The 19,956-nt window shown below is 34.9% G+C and overlaps 1 protein-coding gene across 1 annotated transcript in view; it reads left to right on the top strand.

Moving 5' to 3' along the window:
• Positions 1 to 7,242: 7,242 nt before the first annotated feature.
• The window catches only part of LOC127840574 (uncharacterized), a 107,286-nt gene continuing 94,572 nt past the window's right edge, over positions 7,243 to 19,956 (top strand). The window contains exons 1-3 of the mRNA XM_052368983.1: positions 7,243 to 7,305; positions 9,808 to 9,928; positions 10,515 to 10,648. Of these exons, the coding sequence (XP_052224943.1) occupies positions 7,243 to 7,305; positions 9,808 to 9,928; positions 10,515 to 10,648 (318 nt within the window). The remainder of the gene's footprint in view (positions 7,306 to 9,807; positions 9,929 to 10,514; positions 10,649 to 19,956) is intronic.

Here is a 19,956-nt window from a genome sequence, read left to right as displayed (position 1 = left end):
AGGGATGTCTAGTATATTTATTTCTATATGTACAATATTTCTTTCCTTTAAGCAAACAGCGTAGACCCTGATGAGACGCCCCATCATGCGGCGTCTCATCTGGGTCTACGCTGTTTGCCACGGCCTTTTTTCTAGACGCTAGGCATAAATGGGTTAAGGAATGTTGTGTTTAAAGGAAGTCTCTGTTTGTTTTTTTATAGCAAAAATCTGGTTTAGGAGGAAAGTGTCATCCATTAATCTGTGGATCTTTTTACAAATAATTGAGCCTATACAGATTGCCATTTTTTGCAAGAACATTTAAAACCCAATCAGTTATTTTTTTATGCTCCCCCAAATTTTTTTGGGAGTGAGCATATAGTCGCCGCTTCTTCTGTCCGTGTGTGTGTCCGTCCGTCCGTTCACAATTTTTGTCCGGGCTATTTCTCAGCAATTAATGACCGGAATTCAATTAAACTTTATGGGAAGCTTCACTACCAAGAGGAGATGTTGTGCATATAACAGCCGGTTCTGGTCGGATGATTTTTAACAGAGTTATGGCCCTTTGAAATTTTCCATTAACTGTACATATAGTGCAATTCTTGTCCCCCCCAACTACTGACTGGAATTCAATGAAGCTTTATGGGAAGCTTAACTACCTTGAGGAGATGCGCATGCTATTTGTGGGTTCTGGTTAGATGATTTATTTAGAGAGTTATGGCCCTTTGAAATTTTTAAGTTGCTAAACCATCCATTGTATCATTTTGTCCAAAGTTATGCCCCTCAAGACGTTATCTGAATATATAGTGCAATATTGTGACAAAAAAAACTTTGGGGAGCATCACCCGTCTCCGACAGTTTCTTGTTTTACAGAGTGATATGATGTAAGTTTTGCATTCCTTCAAATGAGACCCTCGCGAATTCATGCCAAACAACAGAAAATTATATAAAGTTGTTTTTTTCATCATTTTGGGAATAGGGCTTGGTCCCTTTGAATTGGGAAAAAAGAGGGATTCCAATATTACACTGACAAAGGTTTAACTTACAGAGTTTGATGGAAAATCTGTTGGAAACCTTTTGCGAATTTGTAGGTCCCATTTGGGAAAAATATATACTTTTTTCCATTTGGAATTGGGGCTTCTACTGGCCCCAAATTTGAATGAAAAAAAACAACACTTATATTTATATATAGCAATACAAATTGAGACTTTGAGCCAACCGGAAATTCTTGCCTAGAGAGTTTGAGCGATTGAATTTTGACTGTACATATAAATACTTGCATTTTCCTTTTCCTTTTATGGTATATTTCCATGGTATGAAGGAAATAGTCTTTCACATCCATATTATGTTACAGGCCCTTGGACAGCCGTATGAGTTTGATTTGACCTTCCACCAACCAGACTTACCTTGGCTAACATGCCCGCAAGGTAAGAGATCTATTTTTACCTGCCTAGGTATATGGCATGTTCATTGGAAAGGTCATAAGGTCATGCCACTGGAAAGGAAACTGAGGATGAAGATGGCTGTGTTATTGACAAGTCACAAAAAAATCAGATTAAAGCTGTGCTATTGCACGGCCATTAACCCATTTATGCCTAACGTCTAGAAAAAAGGCCTTGGCAAACAGCGTAGACCCAGATGAGACGCCACATGATGTGACGTCTCATCAGGGTCTGCGCTGTTTGCTTAAAGGAATTTCTGTAAGAAATATTCTAAATATAGAAATAAATATACTAGACATAACGTATTTTGGAAATAAATTAATCCAATTTAGAAGGATAGGAGAGTCCTCTAGCATACATGCCAGACGTCCCGATCTCTGCGGGACAGTCCTGCTTTTGGGCTCTTCGTCCCGGCATCCCGATATGAGACCATTTGTCCCGACATTTGTTTAAAACGATGTAAGGTCTATAAGTTCCTTAAAATTCGCTTTTGAAGCTTTTCTGGCTAAAACTTACCATCGCTAATCCCTTTAATGCCCGCAATTAACAACCCTCTTCTACTACTCGAGTGGGCCAGTGTTGTTTTTTACACCTTATCAGCGATTTATTGGCAACTTATTGATTTAATCAGCATTCACACCATGGTGTTTTTTGATAGGTGTCGCTAATTGCTATCAAAAGATGTATCGTACAAAAATAAACGCCACCTGCGTTTGTATTTCATGGCCCAATCAAGTCCAACGATACTATTATCCTGTGTATTATACAACCTTAGGTTATAAAACATGTCAAAACACCGATTTTGTACATCAAACAAATTGAAAGCTGACCAATACACATTGATGTTTCTCACAAAATACCTTTCATTTTCGACTGGTTTTCAGAAAATAGTTTGTACATATTGCATCAATCTAAATTTAGAGTTAATTTACCATGGGTTGAATAAGAACAGCGCTTGATGTGCTCACATCGTGTAACACGATGTACATAAATTCAAGGGGATATCCCTGTACCAGGATGTCAAATCGAGGCAAACGGGGATATCCCACATTTCAGTTTATGGAGTGTGTTTACTGCCGAAAAATTAAATGGAGAACGTCTGTGTTCACGAAAAAATTCTGAACACACATTTATTGTCAATATTGGGCAGAAATTTAGAGTTTTTGTAAGTAATATACTGACTAAAGAAAAGGTCGAATGATTGATCGTTTTAGGTGTCCCGCTTTTTGGTCAAATTTACCGACATTTTTTTATGGAAAGTCCCGATTTGGACCTGAAAAATTCTGGCATGTATGCCTCTAGGCATAAATGGGTTAATCATGAAATTTCAAAACATCCGGGCCTGAGCGCCACTTCAGAAGTATCATTGGCTCATTTATTAATCCATCTCAAAAAAGAGGTGGGGCCAGTGATTAACGGCTGTGTATTGGCCAATCTTTCGAATTAAACTGGATTATGCGACCATGTTTCAACTGTTAACTCAATAGAATTTGCATCTGTTAATGGTCAACTAAATCTATGATAATCAAGTTAAATGGGCCAGTGTTGTAAAAAAGCTGGGTTTAATGCATGTGCATAAAGTGTCGTCCCCCAATTTAGCCTTTGAAGACTCCACAGGCTAATCTGGGATGACACTGTAGGCACATGCATTAATTTCCCCCTTAAGAAGCAAAGTGAAAATGGCTATGTGCAAACAGCATAAAACCAGAACAGCCTGCGAGTAACTCGCAGTCTGTTCAGGTTTAATACTGTTTGCTACTCATCAATAAGTTATGGTTGGAAATGAAGCCTTGAAAACTTGCATTTAGTAAGAAAGGTATTTAATTAAAATTTAACTTCCTATGGGAATACAAATGCGTCAAAATACTAATAAAATTTAACTTTCTATGGGACTACAAATGGGTCAAAATACTAATTAAATTTAATTTTCTATGGGACTACAAATGCGTCGAAATATAATAAAATTTAACTTTCTATGGCACTACAAATGCGAAAAAATGCTAATTAATTTTTACTTTCTATGGCACTACAAATGCAACAAAATACGTATCTAAGTGGTAAAGGGTTAAATAAGTATCTAAGTGGTAAAAGGTTAAATACGTATCTAAGTGGTAAAGGGTTAAATACGTATATAAGTGGTAAAGGGTTAAATACGTATCTAAGTGGTAAAAGGTTAAATACGTATCTAAGTGGTAAAAGGTTAAATACGTATCTAAGTGGTAAAAGGTTAAATATATATCTAAGCGGTAAAGGGTTAAGCACCTTTTTCCAGAGGGTGGTTGAAATGCGATGAAGCATTTAAGTTATTGTGCGAAAAAATTACCGGTATGTCCTAGATATTAGCCATCATGAAATGTTGAAACTTGAAACATCTTTATGTACGCAAGGAAACAGATTATATCCATCATTATCCATCAGCCTGCCTGCATTAATGAAATAAAGCCTCCCAACCTTAACAACATTACTATACAACTTTACTGACCTAATACGCTTTGATTTGAACATGTATGTGTAAAGGGTACACAAATGTTGTTTTGCATTAATGCATAAACATTTTTAATCCAATCAAGATTTTTTCAAATTTCTCCAATTTATTTTTGGTGGAGCAACTAATTGAACAATCCTTTAATGCAAGCATTACAACATATAAGTATATAGAACTCTGATAGTTATCAAATGTCAATTATTTAAACTGAGCTTCTTGGTTTTCAAGTCAGTTCAAGAAAAAAATAGCAAAGACATGGAGAAGCATAATAATCAGAATTTAATACGTGACTTTTGTGTAGTGTTTGTGAAACAAATACAGAAAGATACACGTGTAAAGTCTTTTGTTTAGTTAAACAAATACTATTAAGCCTTTAATCTGACTGATGAGATGTTTTCTTTTCAGGCTGGAACATCTATGGTACTGATTGCTTCAAGGTCTTCCCTGAAGCCGTCTCATTTTCCGAGGCCTTTTCAGTTTGCACAAGGTATGGGCAACTTCATATGAAACATGTGAACTACAGTTATTACAGAAGGTTTTATGAATTACTTTACAATGCATGATCTTTCATTTATAGAATTTGTGATGATGATGATGATGATGATGATGATGATGATGATGATGATGATGATGATGATGATGATGATGATGATGAACAGATTATGATGGTGATGATGATGATGATTATGATGATGATGATGATGATGATGATGATGATGATGATGATGATGATGATGATGATGATGATGATGATGATGATAAATTGCCTGTACACTTTGAACTTGATGATAATGGTTATAATGTCCATGAAAGTGGTATGGTGATTGTTAAAGGGTACATATTTTATGGTCAAAATGACTTAAAGTTTCCTTTGTTACGAAGAAATACAAAACATTTCACAAATGAGGTTTGTGTTACAGATATATCAAGCTGTGGTGCAGTACAATGTTTGCAGTGTTGAATTCTGGTATACGCCCTTATTAGGTTGCATACATCTGGGTTTGCCCAACATGCAAAAGATGTCAAATAATGATCAAATTTCAGGCATTAAAGTCCTCTGATTGTTAAGTCAATAAAGGCATTTTGTATTGTTCATTTTTAAAACCTGTACACAATAAGTTAAAGGATTTGTTATGTTTTTTGTGGACATCGTTGTGAATGTATTCATATGTACAGAGGAGAGCAACCAGTCAGCATGTTATACACCAAGTGATCCCTTAAACATAAAGCTGCTGCTTCAAGCCATAAAAATATGAGCCTTGTTCTGGGAAAACTGGGCTTAATGCATGTGCGTTAAGTGTTGTCCCAGATTAGGCTGCCCAGTCTGCCTAGGCTAATCAGGGATGACACTTTTCTGCTGAGACTGTATTTTTTCTTTAGAAGAGACTTCCTTTAAATAACAAATTCCATGAATATTTGTAAATGGAAAGTGTCGTCCCTGGTAAGCCTGTGCAGACTTCACAGACTTATCTGGGACACAATTTTAGGCACCTGCATTAAGCCCTGTTTTCCCAGAGCATGGCTCAAATATAGAAAATGCATGTATAATATAATTTCCATTCGGTGATTTTATGTAGAAATAGTTATGAAAAGAAATTGGTATCTAATCCATGTGTGTACACTATTGATGATTTATATTTTCAGTGTTGGAAGTAATCTAGTATATATAAAAGGGCTTAATAAAAACCGGCACATTGGCTCAGTGGTCCGAAAACAACTTGAAGGCAATCAACCATTCTGGATTGGTAAATACAATTACGTTTCACACAAGCCTCAAACTTGTTTTTACTTATTATTTGTTTCATAGTTTTTCCAAATTTACCCCTCACCATAACTAATCCATCAACTTTTTTCCCATTTCCCTTTTTAAATTGGCAGTGTCACTAATCCAGCCATGGTTACACAAAGTTTAAATGTACCATAAACACTATTGAATATCTAAAAGTGACAGTTTCTGTTAAAAAACAACAATAACATTTTCCTAAATATGTTTAATATTTTAAAAATATTTCTCTGTTATACTATTTTGTTTCACATTTTTTAAATTATGTTTTGATATTGTTCCATGTGTGGATAAACTGTAATGGCAAATGTCATAGTTATATAATTTTCAAAAAATAAACAACAAATATTTTTCACAACTTACCATTTTTACAAGCATTATGGCTTAAAATATTTTGTAAAATAGGAAAATGGTGTTAAAGACGTATTTCTTGCAGCAAGAGACTGTAAATTTACCAGTGCTTCTTTAATTAAGATTTAAACCTTCAATCTATCAGTGCCCCTTTAATAGTTATTTGGTAATCTGTCATGGTATAGTGCCCTTTCCATTGTGATTTGTTAATCTAGTAATGCCCCTTTAATTGGGATTTGTTAATCTAACAGTACTCATTTAATTGTGATGTATGAAACTGCATGTTCCCTTTTAATCATGATTTGCCAAAATACCAGTGATTTTACTTTGATTGTGATTTAAACCTTTAATGTATCAGTGCCCCTTTAAGCGTGATTCAGTCCCACTTTGAAATATCTCATAGTGCTTTGTATTGTCAAGCGATGATAAAGTACCTTATAAGAATTAAAGCTGAAAGAAATACATCTATTAAGATATCATATTTTTGCATTCTTTTTGTCATGTAAACAATAATGCTGTTTGAATTGAAGAAGTTTCAGTCTATAATGCATCATAGCTTGAAATACTAGCAGCATGATTTCCATTTAAAAGAAAGTAATCACTTATTCAATATTCATTTTGTGACAGCAGAATAAACGACATTATAAATTTGAAATAGTATTACCCATCCCTACACACACATCTCTAACCCTTTACCACATAGAAACGTATTTTGACGCATTTGTCGTCCAATAGAAAGTTAAATTTAATTAAAAACCTTTCTTACTAGATTCAAATTTCAAAGGCTTCATTTCCAACAGTTAGATACTGATGAGCAGCAAACAGCATAAAACCTGAACAGACTGGGAGTTACTCGCAGGCTGTTCTGGTTTTATGCTGGTTTCAAAAGCCATTTTCACTTGCTTTTTATGGGGAAAGGATTAAATTTAATAAGGATACATTGGTTTTATCTTTCAGTATCTTTGACAGCTTTGTCTTCTGTAGTGACAAAGCTATTGGGCAAACATGTTTTAGTATCAAAAACATGTTCCACTTAAGATGTAGATGCAGAGGCATTTTAAGTGCCGGAGTTGTTAGAATTAGGCCCTGTTTTTTATGTAACTAATGATGGGTTGTACGTCTACACCTTTAAAAATAATGCTGGATGTAACCAAGTAATGCATCCTGTGTATTCAGTGTCTGTTTATGAGCCGCACCTTGCGACAATGGGGCTTATGCCATATTCAGTCATCATTGCTCCAGGCCAGCTTGCGCAATCACATGGTCTGGTCAGGAGCAACTAATTCAGCTATTGAGATCATAAAATCTTACACAACTTAAGAAGGGAAATTGCAGCTCCTGACCAGACTGCGCTGGCTGTGCATGGCATAAGACCCATTTTTGCATGACATGGCTCAAACCATCCAGAAAAGTTTTTCTTACATTTTACAGCATTATTCCCTTATAAAAAACAACAACCTTCAAGAATACTTTGTAAAACACACCCTCTTTTAAGAAGACAATTCACTCAAAGATTTTGAGATTACAATTGTTATTGTAACGCATGTATTCTTTTGTTCATGTTTTTTTCATTATACATGTTGTCACACGACACTAGGCCTAAAATAAAATATTGTTTGCTACCCCTGGCCTGCAACTTAGCCAACAAAATAAATAAGACCAACACTGATTTATCAGCAAATGAAAGAACACGCATCTACTTTTTGAAGCAAAAAAAACGGGAAAACTTTTTTGAAGCTAAAAAAAATTGGGGGGAAATTTCCATACCGTAGGCTAACTGAAAATCGTTTTTATTTATATTGCCGATCTCGCGCGTTATTTAATTGTTTCAATAATTAATTATCTTAAAGACGATAACCATAAAGATACAACTTGTTTGTGTTTAAAAAAAAAATTATATTATGCGTAAAAATAAATGTTTCGATTTAAATGAATTTTGCATGAAATGCACAATTTCCACGAGGATACCATCGAGGTTTTCATCATAAGTCCGAAGTAACTGTCCACGATTTTATTGTGGAAGAGTATACATTACGGACCGATTAGTGTGCTTGGTATAACTAAGACACTGACATTTTTTATTGGTATTGGCACGGGGTTATTCACGCATGACTAATTTACAACCAGGCGTTTTTTTTTACATTGCCCATCTCAAGCGTTCTTTTTTAGCGTCTATAATTGACAGGAGACTTTAACCACTCAAACTTCTCAACACCATTGCTGACATTACCGGCGATAAACAAACAATGGATGTATGAAGCCGTTTTGATAATATCCCAGCTAAACAAAACTTGACAGGTGACGCAAATTACTCGATAATCACAACCCCAATCTTGACAAGACGTATAAAAACGTGTAAACAAACACAACATATATTTTATTAACACATTTGAAAAGCAAGAAAAATAATCATAAATATATTGGGAAAGACCTTGCCGACATACTATTGTAAATCGACAAGTGCCTACAAATAAATTGTTTAACCCTAGTACAGTAGGGTATAATATTGTTAATATTGTGAGGAAAAACAATAACATTTAAATGAAAATGGTTTCCTTGTTTTTCATTTTCTTCTTCAAATTTATTTGATTTCAATACTCTGTACGTACCTGAAAAAGATAGAAAATATTAATGTTAACTTTTTAACGTTTGTCCATCTATATTCAGATCGTAAATATAACACAATTATTAACCATTAGTTACAGTTAAAACAACGGGGAGCAGAATGGTGCGAGTTACCGTAATTCGGTAACTGACAGGGAAAAAAAGTCTTGGCATGGCTGTAGTTGTGCATAACGCGCATTAAGTTTTTAAAATTAAATTTGGGGGTAAAAAAGTGCGCCTTATACACAACGTTTTACGGTATATTGGACCAACTCTGTGTTTTAAAAATGCTTCATTAAAATTTTTCATGGAAAATCAGTTAGAAATGTTTTTGAAATGCATTGCAAGCATAAACTTCTCTTGGTTAAATTTCATTAGAACTATTTAATTATTACACCATTACCAGAAGGTGGGGTTGGGGGCTCTATAAGTCTGTCAATCTGTCTGCTGGCAAACTTTAAGAACTTTAATAATTTAATAGGCTATCAGTGTTTTTTTTCCTTAAAAATTGGTTCCGGTATATGGCCCCCATTCCCAATTGAAGAAGTATATATTTTTCCCAAATGGGCCCTAATTCCCAATTGAAAGTTTAAAAAAAATTTTTTTTTTAGATTTCAACAATTTATTCATCTCCCATTCAGCCATATCAGTTCAACCTTATTAAAAATAAAACGGACAAACATTTCTATTCTCAATTTGAAGCATTTTTTAGAAAAACAGCAACAACACTAATTTCCCAATTTTAGTCAAAACACTGCGAATTTTCTCAATTCAAAGGGACCAGGCCCCATTCCCAAAATGGTAAAAAAAAACTGGCTATTCTGGGACGACACTTCTCACATGCATTAAACCCCGTTATCCCAGAGCACGGCTCAAACACAGCATTGGCTTTCCATCTGTGTCAAAGCAGTATGTCTGGGTGTCGTGGTAATGACTCTAGTTTTTCCTTTTTTATTTGTAAAGGTCTTCAACGGAAGCACAGCGGAACATTCCAATGGACTAATGGACATACAGCCCAGCAATATGAAGGAATATGGGAAGTAGGTCAACCTGAGGTCATTGTGAAGCAGAGTGGCCTTGACCTATGTGTTACTGTGGAAACGACGACTGACCAGTTCAGATGGAGTCTGAAAGGTTGTGACACACTGGGGGGTTTTGTTTGTGAGGTTGGGGCATGCGGTGTGGACAGTTTCCGGTGTTCTGATGGGGCGTGTATTCCAGCAGGGGGGAAGTGTGATGGGGAGAGAGACTGCAGGGATGGGGAGGATGAACTCCACTGTGGCCAAGGTTAGAATGCACCAAATATGAAGTTTTAGTTGTTCATCTATGCATGTTTGTTTAAATGAAGAACAATATCGCATTTCTTAATATTCACTCCTTGTGAAAAAATGTTTGGATGATGCTTGTTTAATATCAATGTTCAAAAGTCTGCAAAAAAGAAAGGGAAAAAAAGTACTATTTTATCTGAAACCAAATCCACGGAATGCAAACAAGTCCAAAACCAAGGGTGACATTTTCATCGGATTCAAAGCTTTGATGCAAAATCATGGGAAAATTATTTCAGCCATATTCTGAGAAATCTAGGCTTAATGCATGTATGTAAAGTGTCTGCACAGGCTTATCAGGGACGAGACTTTTTGCCTAAACTTGATTTTCAATATTAAGAAGAGATTATCTTTAAAGGAAAAATACCATAACTATGGACTGCACATGCTAATCTGGGAAGATAACTAACGCACATTCATTAAGACCTGTTTTCCCAGAGGGATGCTTGTTTTGCTTTGTTTCTTTCTCAACTGTTTAATTACTTAACAACATTGAAACACAGAAACAATGAAAAATAGATACAAAACTGTATTTTGAATGATTTCAGAGCAATGTGGGGGCACTTTAACGTCCCCAGATCTCCCCATACAGTTCCCATCAAGTCCCGGCGTGACATACGCACCCTACCAGAATTGCCATTGGAAAATTAATGCTCCCATTGGCAAGAAAATTCTACTGAAGGTAATTTGTTAATGTTTATAATACCGAACATGCTGGGCTAGGCCAGTAAGTGTAGTGAGTAGGTAGAGCTCTGGATTGTTGTAAATTCATACAAACAAGAAATATCTGTTTAAAAAGGATATAGGGTGTTGATATGAAATGTTTTTTGTTGGTTAAAACAAATGTAACTAAAATCAATAACATCAAAGACTTTATAATAATGGCCGGGTGTTGTTTTTTCTGAACAATTCTCAGCCTTATTTTATCTACGTATATTTTAAATTAAGAACAGTAATACAACATTTTGATTTTCTGTTCTTTCTTCTTATACTTCCTACTCCCATGGTATTCTGCATCCCAAATAAAAGTTTAAGAAAACTGCACCAAATAATAAAGGAACAAAGACAATTAACCAATTATTCATACTATAATTTAAAACTTTCTTTAAATCAAGGAAGAGCATGTTCTGTTTTGCTTTTGTTAGATTTCTTTTAACAAATGCAAAAATTCCAGTTATTCATTCTGAAATTTTCTGTTAAATTTTATTGGCTGTTGATGAAGGTCCATTAAGGTGAAAACCTTTGATAGCCAGCTACACCAAAAAACATTTCTTGACTCGGTAAGAGTGTTCAAACAACACTTTCAATCCAAACTCATTTATCACTTCACAATTGTAACTTTTAAAAATGCGTCGTATTCTGTAAATAAAGAAAAGTTCATATAAGGAATACATTCCATTAATAATCATACACAGAGAGTATATAAATATAACGTCATCATTTATTTGACACTTTAAAGGCAGTCTGTACATGATTTCAATAGGCATTTGTACGATTTGATAGACATCGACCAAGTTAATAGGAGCTTATTCATGGCAATTTTACAAAACACTTTTGTAGGTTGAATTAAAATAGTGCTTTTTTAATATGCAAATGAGTACAGGATTATAATCATGACTCACAATGATTAATAGTGTTCATTTTTATCTTAGTACCAGTTTTATTTTTGGTCAAAAGTATATTCACACATTTATTTCAACAACTTTCCTGAGTAATAATATACATTTTAATCCCTATGTTGATTCAGCAGTTAGTAATTAAAAAATGTTTGGATTTCTATTAGGAATTGAATTCTCCGGCTGCATAATTATCTCAATGAATCTAGGTCAAAACCCATCTTAGGCAGCTTATACCCAGAAAAAAGTGTATACTTGAGAGATGGCAGATTTCATATCCATAATTTAAATTGAAATGATTGTACCCGATAGACATATCAGGCAGATACAACAACTTCTTGTAAGACACTCTAAATGTTTGGTATAGACATATCAGGCAGATACAACAACTTCATGTAAGACACTCTAAATGTTTGGGTTGGAATTCAATCCATGAAAGCTGCGTTCTGGGATAACTGGGCTTAATACTTTATTGCAAAGTGTTGTCCCAAAATTAGCCGCACAGGCTAATCAGGGCATTATCTACCTTTATGGAATTTTTAGTTTATACGAAGTCTCTTTTAAACAAAAATCCAATTAAGGCAGAAAGTTACTCATCTCTAATTAACCTGTGGAAGATAGCCCACAACAAGGTTAATTTTAGCACTAAATATTATAGGTGCCATTACATTAATCAATCTGACTGAAGAGAAATCTCAACCACATATACTGTATGCACAATTATAAATTTAAAACCAACATTTTTACATTTCAATTATGGTAAAAAAGTTTATAAGTCATTAATATATTACACGAATAAACTGTTTGCTATCATATGAGCCATGTCATGAGAAAATGGGTCTTATGCCATATGCAGCCAGCGCATATGCATGCAGCTGTAGCCTAGCCTTCACCATTCCCCCCCCCCCAAAAAAGGATATATTTTTCCCAAATAGGACCTAACCATTCCAAATTTAAGGTTTAAAAAAAAACATTATACCCCCACAAACGAAGTTTAGGGGGGGGTATATAGGAGTGAGCTTGTCTGTTGGTTGGTCGGTAGGTCTGTCGGTTTGTCCGTATTAAGTGTCCGCTCTCTAATTCAAGTTGTTTTCATCCGATCTTCACCAAACTTGGTCAGATGTTGTATCTAGATGATGTCTAGGTCAAGTTCAAATATGGGTCATGCCGGGTCAAAAACTAGGTCACGGGGTCACTTAGTGCGTTTTAAACATTGAGCATTTTGATCGCTCTCTAATTCAAGTAGTTTTCATTCGAGCTTCACCAAGCTTGGTTAGAAGTTGTATCTAGATGATGTCTAGTCCAAGCTCGAACCTGGTTCATGGCAGTTCAAAAACTAGGTCACGGGCTCACTTAGTGCGTTTTAAACATTGAGCATGGTGTCAATCGCTCTCTAATTCAAGTAGTTTTCATCCGATCTTCACCAAACTTAGTCAGAAGTTGTATCTAGATGATGTCTAGGTCAAGTTTGAATATGGGTCAAACTGGGTCAAAAATTAGGTCACATGGTCACTTAGTGTGTTTTAAACATTCAGCATGTTGTCCGCTCTCTAATTCATGTAGTTTTCATCCGATCTTCACCACTTGGTCAGAAGTTGTATCTAGATGATGTGTAGGTCAAGTTCGAACATGGGCCATGCTGGGTCAAAAACTAGGTCACGGGGTCAATTAGTGTTTTAAACATTGAGCATGGTGTCCACTGTTTTTTTGTGAAGACAACATGCAAAATATTCTGTGTCAATGCGGCATGTGGGGGTATTCGTCACGTCTGTGAAAAAGCTCTAGTTTTGTTAAATCTCAATATATAGTCTGCATTCAGCTCTTTAAGTTGAACCTTAGGAAATTTTATATTGAAAACACTTTAATTTGCAATTTTAAGGCATTTTTTTAGCAAAACACTTACAACAACACTTATTACCTTATTTTAGTCAAAACGCGGCATTTTTTCCCAATCAAAAGGGACCAGCCGGGCCCCATTTCCAAAATGATGAAAAAATATTTAATTATGCAGTTAATTCTTTTTATATTTAAAATTGATAATGGAAGCTACTGTATAAATTCACAATGGACTTATCGTTATGGGCTTAATGTTTGTGCGATGTTTCAAAGTTTAATTGACGGCTCATTAACATAAAATCATTAATTACCAATTTGTAAATTAATTCCACGCTGTAACAGTTACAGCATTGTTATAAACACTTATGTCATTAAATCCAAGTTATGCTAATTTGCAATAAATATGTCAAGTGTTTGAAATGGTGTCAAAAATGTTGATGTATTCCTGAATATTATCCATGGTTTGCTACGTGTATTCCTGAATATTATCCATGGTTTGCTACATTCTATAGGGACAGAAATATACTTTATTATAAGATTTGTTTGTGTTTTGAAGGCACTCAATTTAATTTTTCTTTAGAGTTTATTATAATCTTTGAATTTTGTTATAACATGCTTATAATTTGGGAAATTTAATTAAAACTGATCAATTAATATTGTATGGTCCATGTGATAGACAAACACCATCACATTAAGTGAAATGTAAGCTGTGAGATAAAAACTGTCACATTATGTGAAATGAAAGCAAAAATAAATACCATCACATTGAATGAAATGTTAGCCAACAGAAATACTCTCTGATTGAATGAAATGTATGCAAAGTGAAATAATGAAGGAAATGTATGCAAAGAGAAATACTGTGACATATAAAGAAATGAAAGCCAATACAATACTGTGAAATTTTATGAAATGTAAGCCAAGAAAATACCCTTACATTGAATGCAATTTAAACCAAGACAATTAAAGTCACATTAAATTTGATACTCATCAGTGTATAAGGGTTTGAAATGAAGCCTTTTAAACTTGAATCTACTAAGAAAGGTCTTTACTTAAATTTAACTTTGTAAGGGTTACCTTAATTCGTCAAAAAACGTACGTAAGTGGTAAAGGTATTATAATTGAACTACATCATTCAAAAATAGGTGTTTGGACATTATGTGAACAGTGTTTCTCCTGTTAAGCCTCGGCATCCATATTATATTCTATGTGAAATCACAACGTTCGCTTTTGAGACCTCCAAATATTGTTTGACCTAATAGCTGACAGTATAGATTCTGACCAGACTGCACAGATGCGCAGGCTGGTCTGGAGATACGCTGGCTGCATAAGGCATACAACCCATTTTTGCATAAAGCGGCTTAATAAAGGTCACTTGGTAATATAAAGAATAATGTTAATTACATAATAGGTAATAATTATTCATTATGGTCACCGATATTTTCTGTATGAGTATTTATGCATTTATTGATTCCTGAACAACTTTCTAAACATAAGGTAAATAGAAGAGTTTATAAATAATAAAATGCACCTGTTTAACTCTCCAATGAAAACATTAAAATGCAATAAAAGTTATTTTTAAATACTACAACTGTCAAAGTGATAATTTTAGATTATATTATTGTGTTCAAACTTCGCCCAGCCTTCTGCTTATCACCAATTTTACTTTTATTTACCTGTTTGCACAGGTATAGTGGGTGGGGGTACATTGATAATGCAGAATACATTGATAAGATAACAAAATGAACATCCAAGCCATTCTGACAATACAATTTGAAGGTACAGTCTGACTTATTTTTATGCCCCCAACAGGCAGCATATAGTTTTCGCCCTGTCCGCCGGTCGGTCGGTCAGTCGGTCTGTTTATCTGTCTGTCTGTCCATCCGTCCATCACACTTTTCGTGTCCGCTCTCTAATTGATCCGATTTTCACCAAACTTGGTCAGAAGTTGTATCTAGATAATGTCTAGGCCAAGTTTGAACATCATGCCGGGCAAAAAACTAGGTCACGGGGTCACTTAGTGCGTTTCAAACATTCAGCATGGTGTCCGCTCTCTAATTCAAGAAGTTTTCATCCAATCTTCCCAAAACTTGGTCAGAAGTTGTATCTAGATAATGCCTATGCCAAGTTCGAAAATGGGCCATGCCGGGCCAAAAACTAGGTCACGGGTTCACTTATTTTAAACTAATCTTTGTTTAATATTGCAGTTGTTTGTAATTTAGTATCTAGAATAGTTATTTGTAATATTTAACAAAACTGCTGCTTGTACATAACAGTACATGGATATGAACAAACAAAATAATTATTTAGTATTAATAACTTTTAATTTGTTAACACAAGTGTGTTGAAATCAATAGTTTTATTAAATATATTGTTATTCTATTTCTAATGTGTTTTACACTAAAATAAGTGATTTTTCACTCCAAAAGTTCATTTTTAAAATAACAACAGCCAATTGCAAGTAACTTGCTTGTAATCTTAAAACAATTTGGTACATTATAACATTCATTTGAAAAGACTTCACTGTATTATAATTATTTTTTAAAGAATGAAACATTTTCACCATTGTTTTTGCCACAATTATAGATATTGCAACTGGAAGTTTTGTAATCATATTTGGTATTGAAACTTAGTTTATAGAAACAATCTCTGGAAATAAAATGGATACTTTCATGTCACAAATGTGTAAATTGCTCAAAGGACTGAAAGGTTATTCCCATGCAGCAGAATTACTCATTCTAGTCATGCTACTATGTGTTCAGTTTGTAATGAAACTTTCAAAAACAGCTGCCATGTGCTCATTGATTTCCTAGCACAACCTCGTACAGTTACGAAAAAATGCAAGTTGCGAGTTAGGCTATTATTCCATCTGTCCGCATCCGTATCCGCATCCGTATCTGCAAAATCATAATACGGATGCTATATTCCATTTATCCGCGTACGTATCTTTCTTTTTTGGAAAAACTTCTGAACTGAAAACATGTATGCAGAAGAAGAGTTTTCCCATTTTTTGTTAATTGGTGCTGCTGTTGCTCACGCGAAGAAGTGTAAACGTAAAAGAAAGCACAGGTGGTGGGCACGTGCAATAGTAAGAAATAGCCAAACATTTGGAACTTACAACCATTTAGTTAAAGAACTTGAACTTGCTGATGAGGAGTTTAAAGTTTACTTTAGACTAAACAAACAACAATTTGGATACGATCTCTCTCTAGTTGAAGAGTTTATTTTAAAAAAATCAGTTACAAGACAGACCATTAGAGCCAAACAACGCCTAGCTATTTGCTTGCGGTAACTATAAATATTTTGTTTGAGTCAATAATTTGAATTTTATATACGTTTATTCAACTTTAATGTACTTACATATTGGCAACGTAAACTTAATCAACAATCATAAGCATAAAACAGTATCAAATGATGCATATAATGTATTTAGAAATAAAATGTACTCAAAAAGACCTGTGTTTCACTGTACTTGAGACATTAAACGAACAAGGAAAATATGTCACTTTAATTTGTCACAAAATTGTGGACAATCAATCGCTCGTTTTACTGTCAGGTTTCCATAGCAGCGCTCAAAATGTTAAGTCCTGTTTGTTGTCCGCCAGTCTGATTGTCCTGTGCCTGTGCCACAGGGTAGGCCACATAACTAGCTGTAGACATATGCTGGAAACCATGCTCTTGGTTAACAGATGACAATAACGATTGTTGTAATCTATGCTCAGGCACGGGCTGGCTGTAATTGTTTAGACCTGTAGGATATGTAGGCGGTGACAAAATAGCTTTCGACGTCGCGTTATACAAGTCCATATAAATCTGTAACTGAAGCCATGATTGCCTTTCTTTGGACAACTGTTTGGCACGAAGTGCACACTTTTCATTATATGGTTAAAACTGAAAATTATAATTGAGATAATTGTTATGAAGGACAAGCATGAGCTTAAGTAGATATAAAGTACAAATCATTATTCTGTCTGTAAAAGAATACAAATGGTAAATACCTGAAACATCTTCTTCTAGCGCCTTTGCTATTTTTTTTCCAAACATTTTAGGTAAAATCTGAGTCACGATATGAAGAACTGCCTTGATTGTATAGTTCCGGGTAATTTTTTGATAAGTTTTTCCGTTGATTTTTGAGATGGCAGCTTTCCCCTCATTGTGCTAAATGCTGTCTGTATCTCGTCCGCATCCGCATTAGAATGCTCACTTCTTTTGCGGATGCGGATACGGATGCGGATGAATGGAATAAGCGCAGTGCATTTCAACTGGTTCTATTTTTGTGCGGATACTGTGAAACCATTTATTTTCGTCGGCACAAAATTTCGTCCTTTTCATAAAAATGACTATTTCGTCCGCTCTTAAATTCGTCCATTTCTGGTTTTGAAAAAAAAACGTCCGATTTGTTTGTAATACATGTAATACGCGGTTGCGAAAAAATCGTGCTGGGGAAAGAGAGGTGACACTTGGTAGTCACTTACAGGAGGTGGGCCTTGTTTGGCATATGCCAATTAACAAGTCTGTTATTTTAGGTGATAGTAACTGTCCCTTATTATTTTATGTCATTGACACGTTCTTTGTTATGATTAGCGGATAATTGGGACTGAATAATCGTTAACGAATGTTTTAAACAACGAAGCCAATTGCCAATTAGTCTTTTTCCATTACTATCACGGTCAAACTGATAACAATCTTACCTTTATCGGCGCCAATTAGAGAAGGTGCGAACATTATGGGATATAATTAGCGTAAGCAAATTATTTTGGTCATATTTCATTAAAGTTTCAAGCGTTATAAAAAAACCCACAAAGGTACGGGTTTTTATGTATATGTACAAATATAGTAGATGCAGTTAAAACCAAACAACCAAACACAAATCAAAATATTCTTTATTAATTTGTAACAAAGCGCAGAATATATTTCAGTCAGGTGTTGATCAAACATCGTCATATTTTAATTGCGTTTAATAGTATTGTCTTTAATCAGGATTCGCCGCGTGTAGGCTGTATAATCTGCAACACCCCTTAAAAACACAATACACACGATGGGTAATAAAGTTGTTAACAATTAGCGCTAATCAACACTATTATACCTTAACGAAGTCGACGCATTCGATACAGCCTTATTGCATTCGCGTTTTACAGGAAATGTCAGTTGTCAGTACACTGTATAATGAACACCCCTTTGTGTCAAAACCGGATTTAACTTGAGTGTGAATAGTCGACTGTTTCATGTTCTTTGTATCAATACCATCTGTGTATCTGTATTATAAGTATACCAGTCAACAAACAAGGTGCGCGCTTCCGCATATGGGTATTCGGACGTTCAAAAAAATGACCTACGGTTTAGCGTTCATGCCGTCGAACGCATTAAGTAATATAACTCGTTTTTTTTTTCACTATTTCTTTATTTGCAAAAAATACTAGTGGCTTATAACTTACCTTGCAATCTTTTTTTCTCGCATTTTGCGAGTGTGCGAGTGTTAATTTTGAGTCCTGTGTATATGCGTGGATTACGCTGGATTTAAATGCCTCATGCCTACAGTAATTTAGTCTTATTTGTTTCAAATATGGGACATGATTGTTCGTTAGGATTTTGAATTCGTCCATCGGTCGAAGGACGAAAAAGGCGAAAATTAATGTCGGACGAATAATAATGGTTTCACAGTATGCGGATACGGACAGATGGAATAGCAGCCTTACACCACACTGTCACTGCTAAGGTAACATAGGTTCATGGCCTTAAATATCTTTTCCAGTCGTTAATTGAAATTTTAAATTTGTAAGTTGATCTAAATTGTTTAACAAAGTTCTGTGTATAATTATAGATTTTGTCATGGTTGTTCTAAACAATTTTTGGATTTTTCAGGCAAATTTTGTTATGGCCCCGGTCGAGTGGCATATATATATAGCAGTTGCACTGTCCATCCGTCAGTCCATCCGGCATTCCGTTTTCCGGATTTTTTTTACACAATGCTTTCAGATATTGTGCTGATTTTTGGTATGTGAGTCTACCTACGTGACTTACAACTGAAGTGAGAGTTTTGTTCCAGTGCATAGATCTTTGACAAAGTTATGGGCCTTGGACTTCGAAATATCTGTTTTCCGGAGTTCTTTTTTACTCAATGCTTTCAGATATGGAGCTGATTTTTGGTATGCGAGTCTACCTACATAACCTACAGATGAAGTTTGAGTTTTGTTCTTGTCCACTGATTTTTAGCAAAGTTATGGGCTTTGGACTTAAGGAAATAAAGTTAAATATATTTTTCGCTTAAATATCTGTGATGGGCTTCAAAGCGCAATTGGAGGCATAGTGTTTCATTAACACTGGTCTTGTTATTCTTCAGGCTTGCTTAGTTGACAAAGAATTGGACTACAAATCCCAGGATAGCAGTTAAGGTTCTCTTCCTGGCCAAATAATTTGTGTTTGGAATTGTCAAGAAATCATTTCTATGGTCATTTTCTCCATACCTCTTATTTTACCCTTTACCACTAAGATACGCATTTTGACGTATAAACAGCATAAAACCTGAACAGACTGCGAGTTA

This window comes from Dreissena polymorpha, chromosome 8 (genome assembly GCF_020536995.1).
Source record: "Dreissena polymorpha isolate Duluth1 chromosome 8, UMN_Dpol_1.0, whole genome shotgun sequence".
Taxonomy (NCBI): Eukaryota; Metazoa; Mollusca; class Bivalvia; order Myida; family Dreissenidae; genus Dreissena; species Dreissena polymorpha.
Note: the sequence above shows the minus strand (reverse complement) of the source record. Positions and strands in the feature narration are given on the sequence as shown.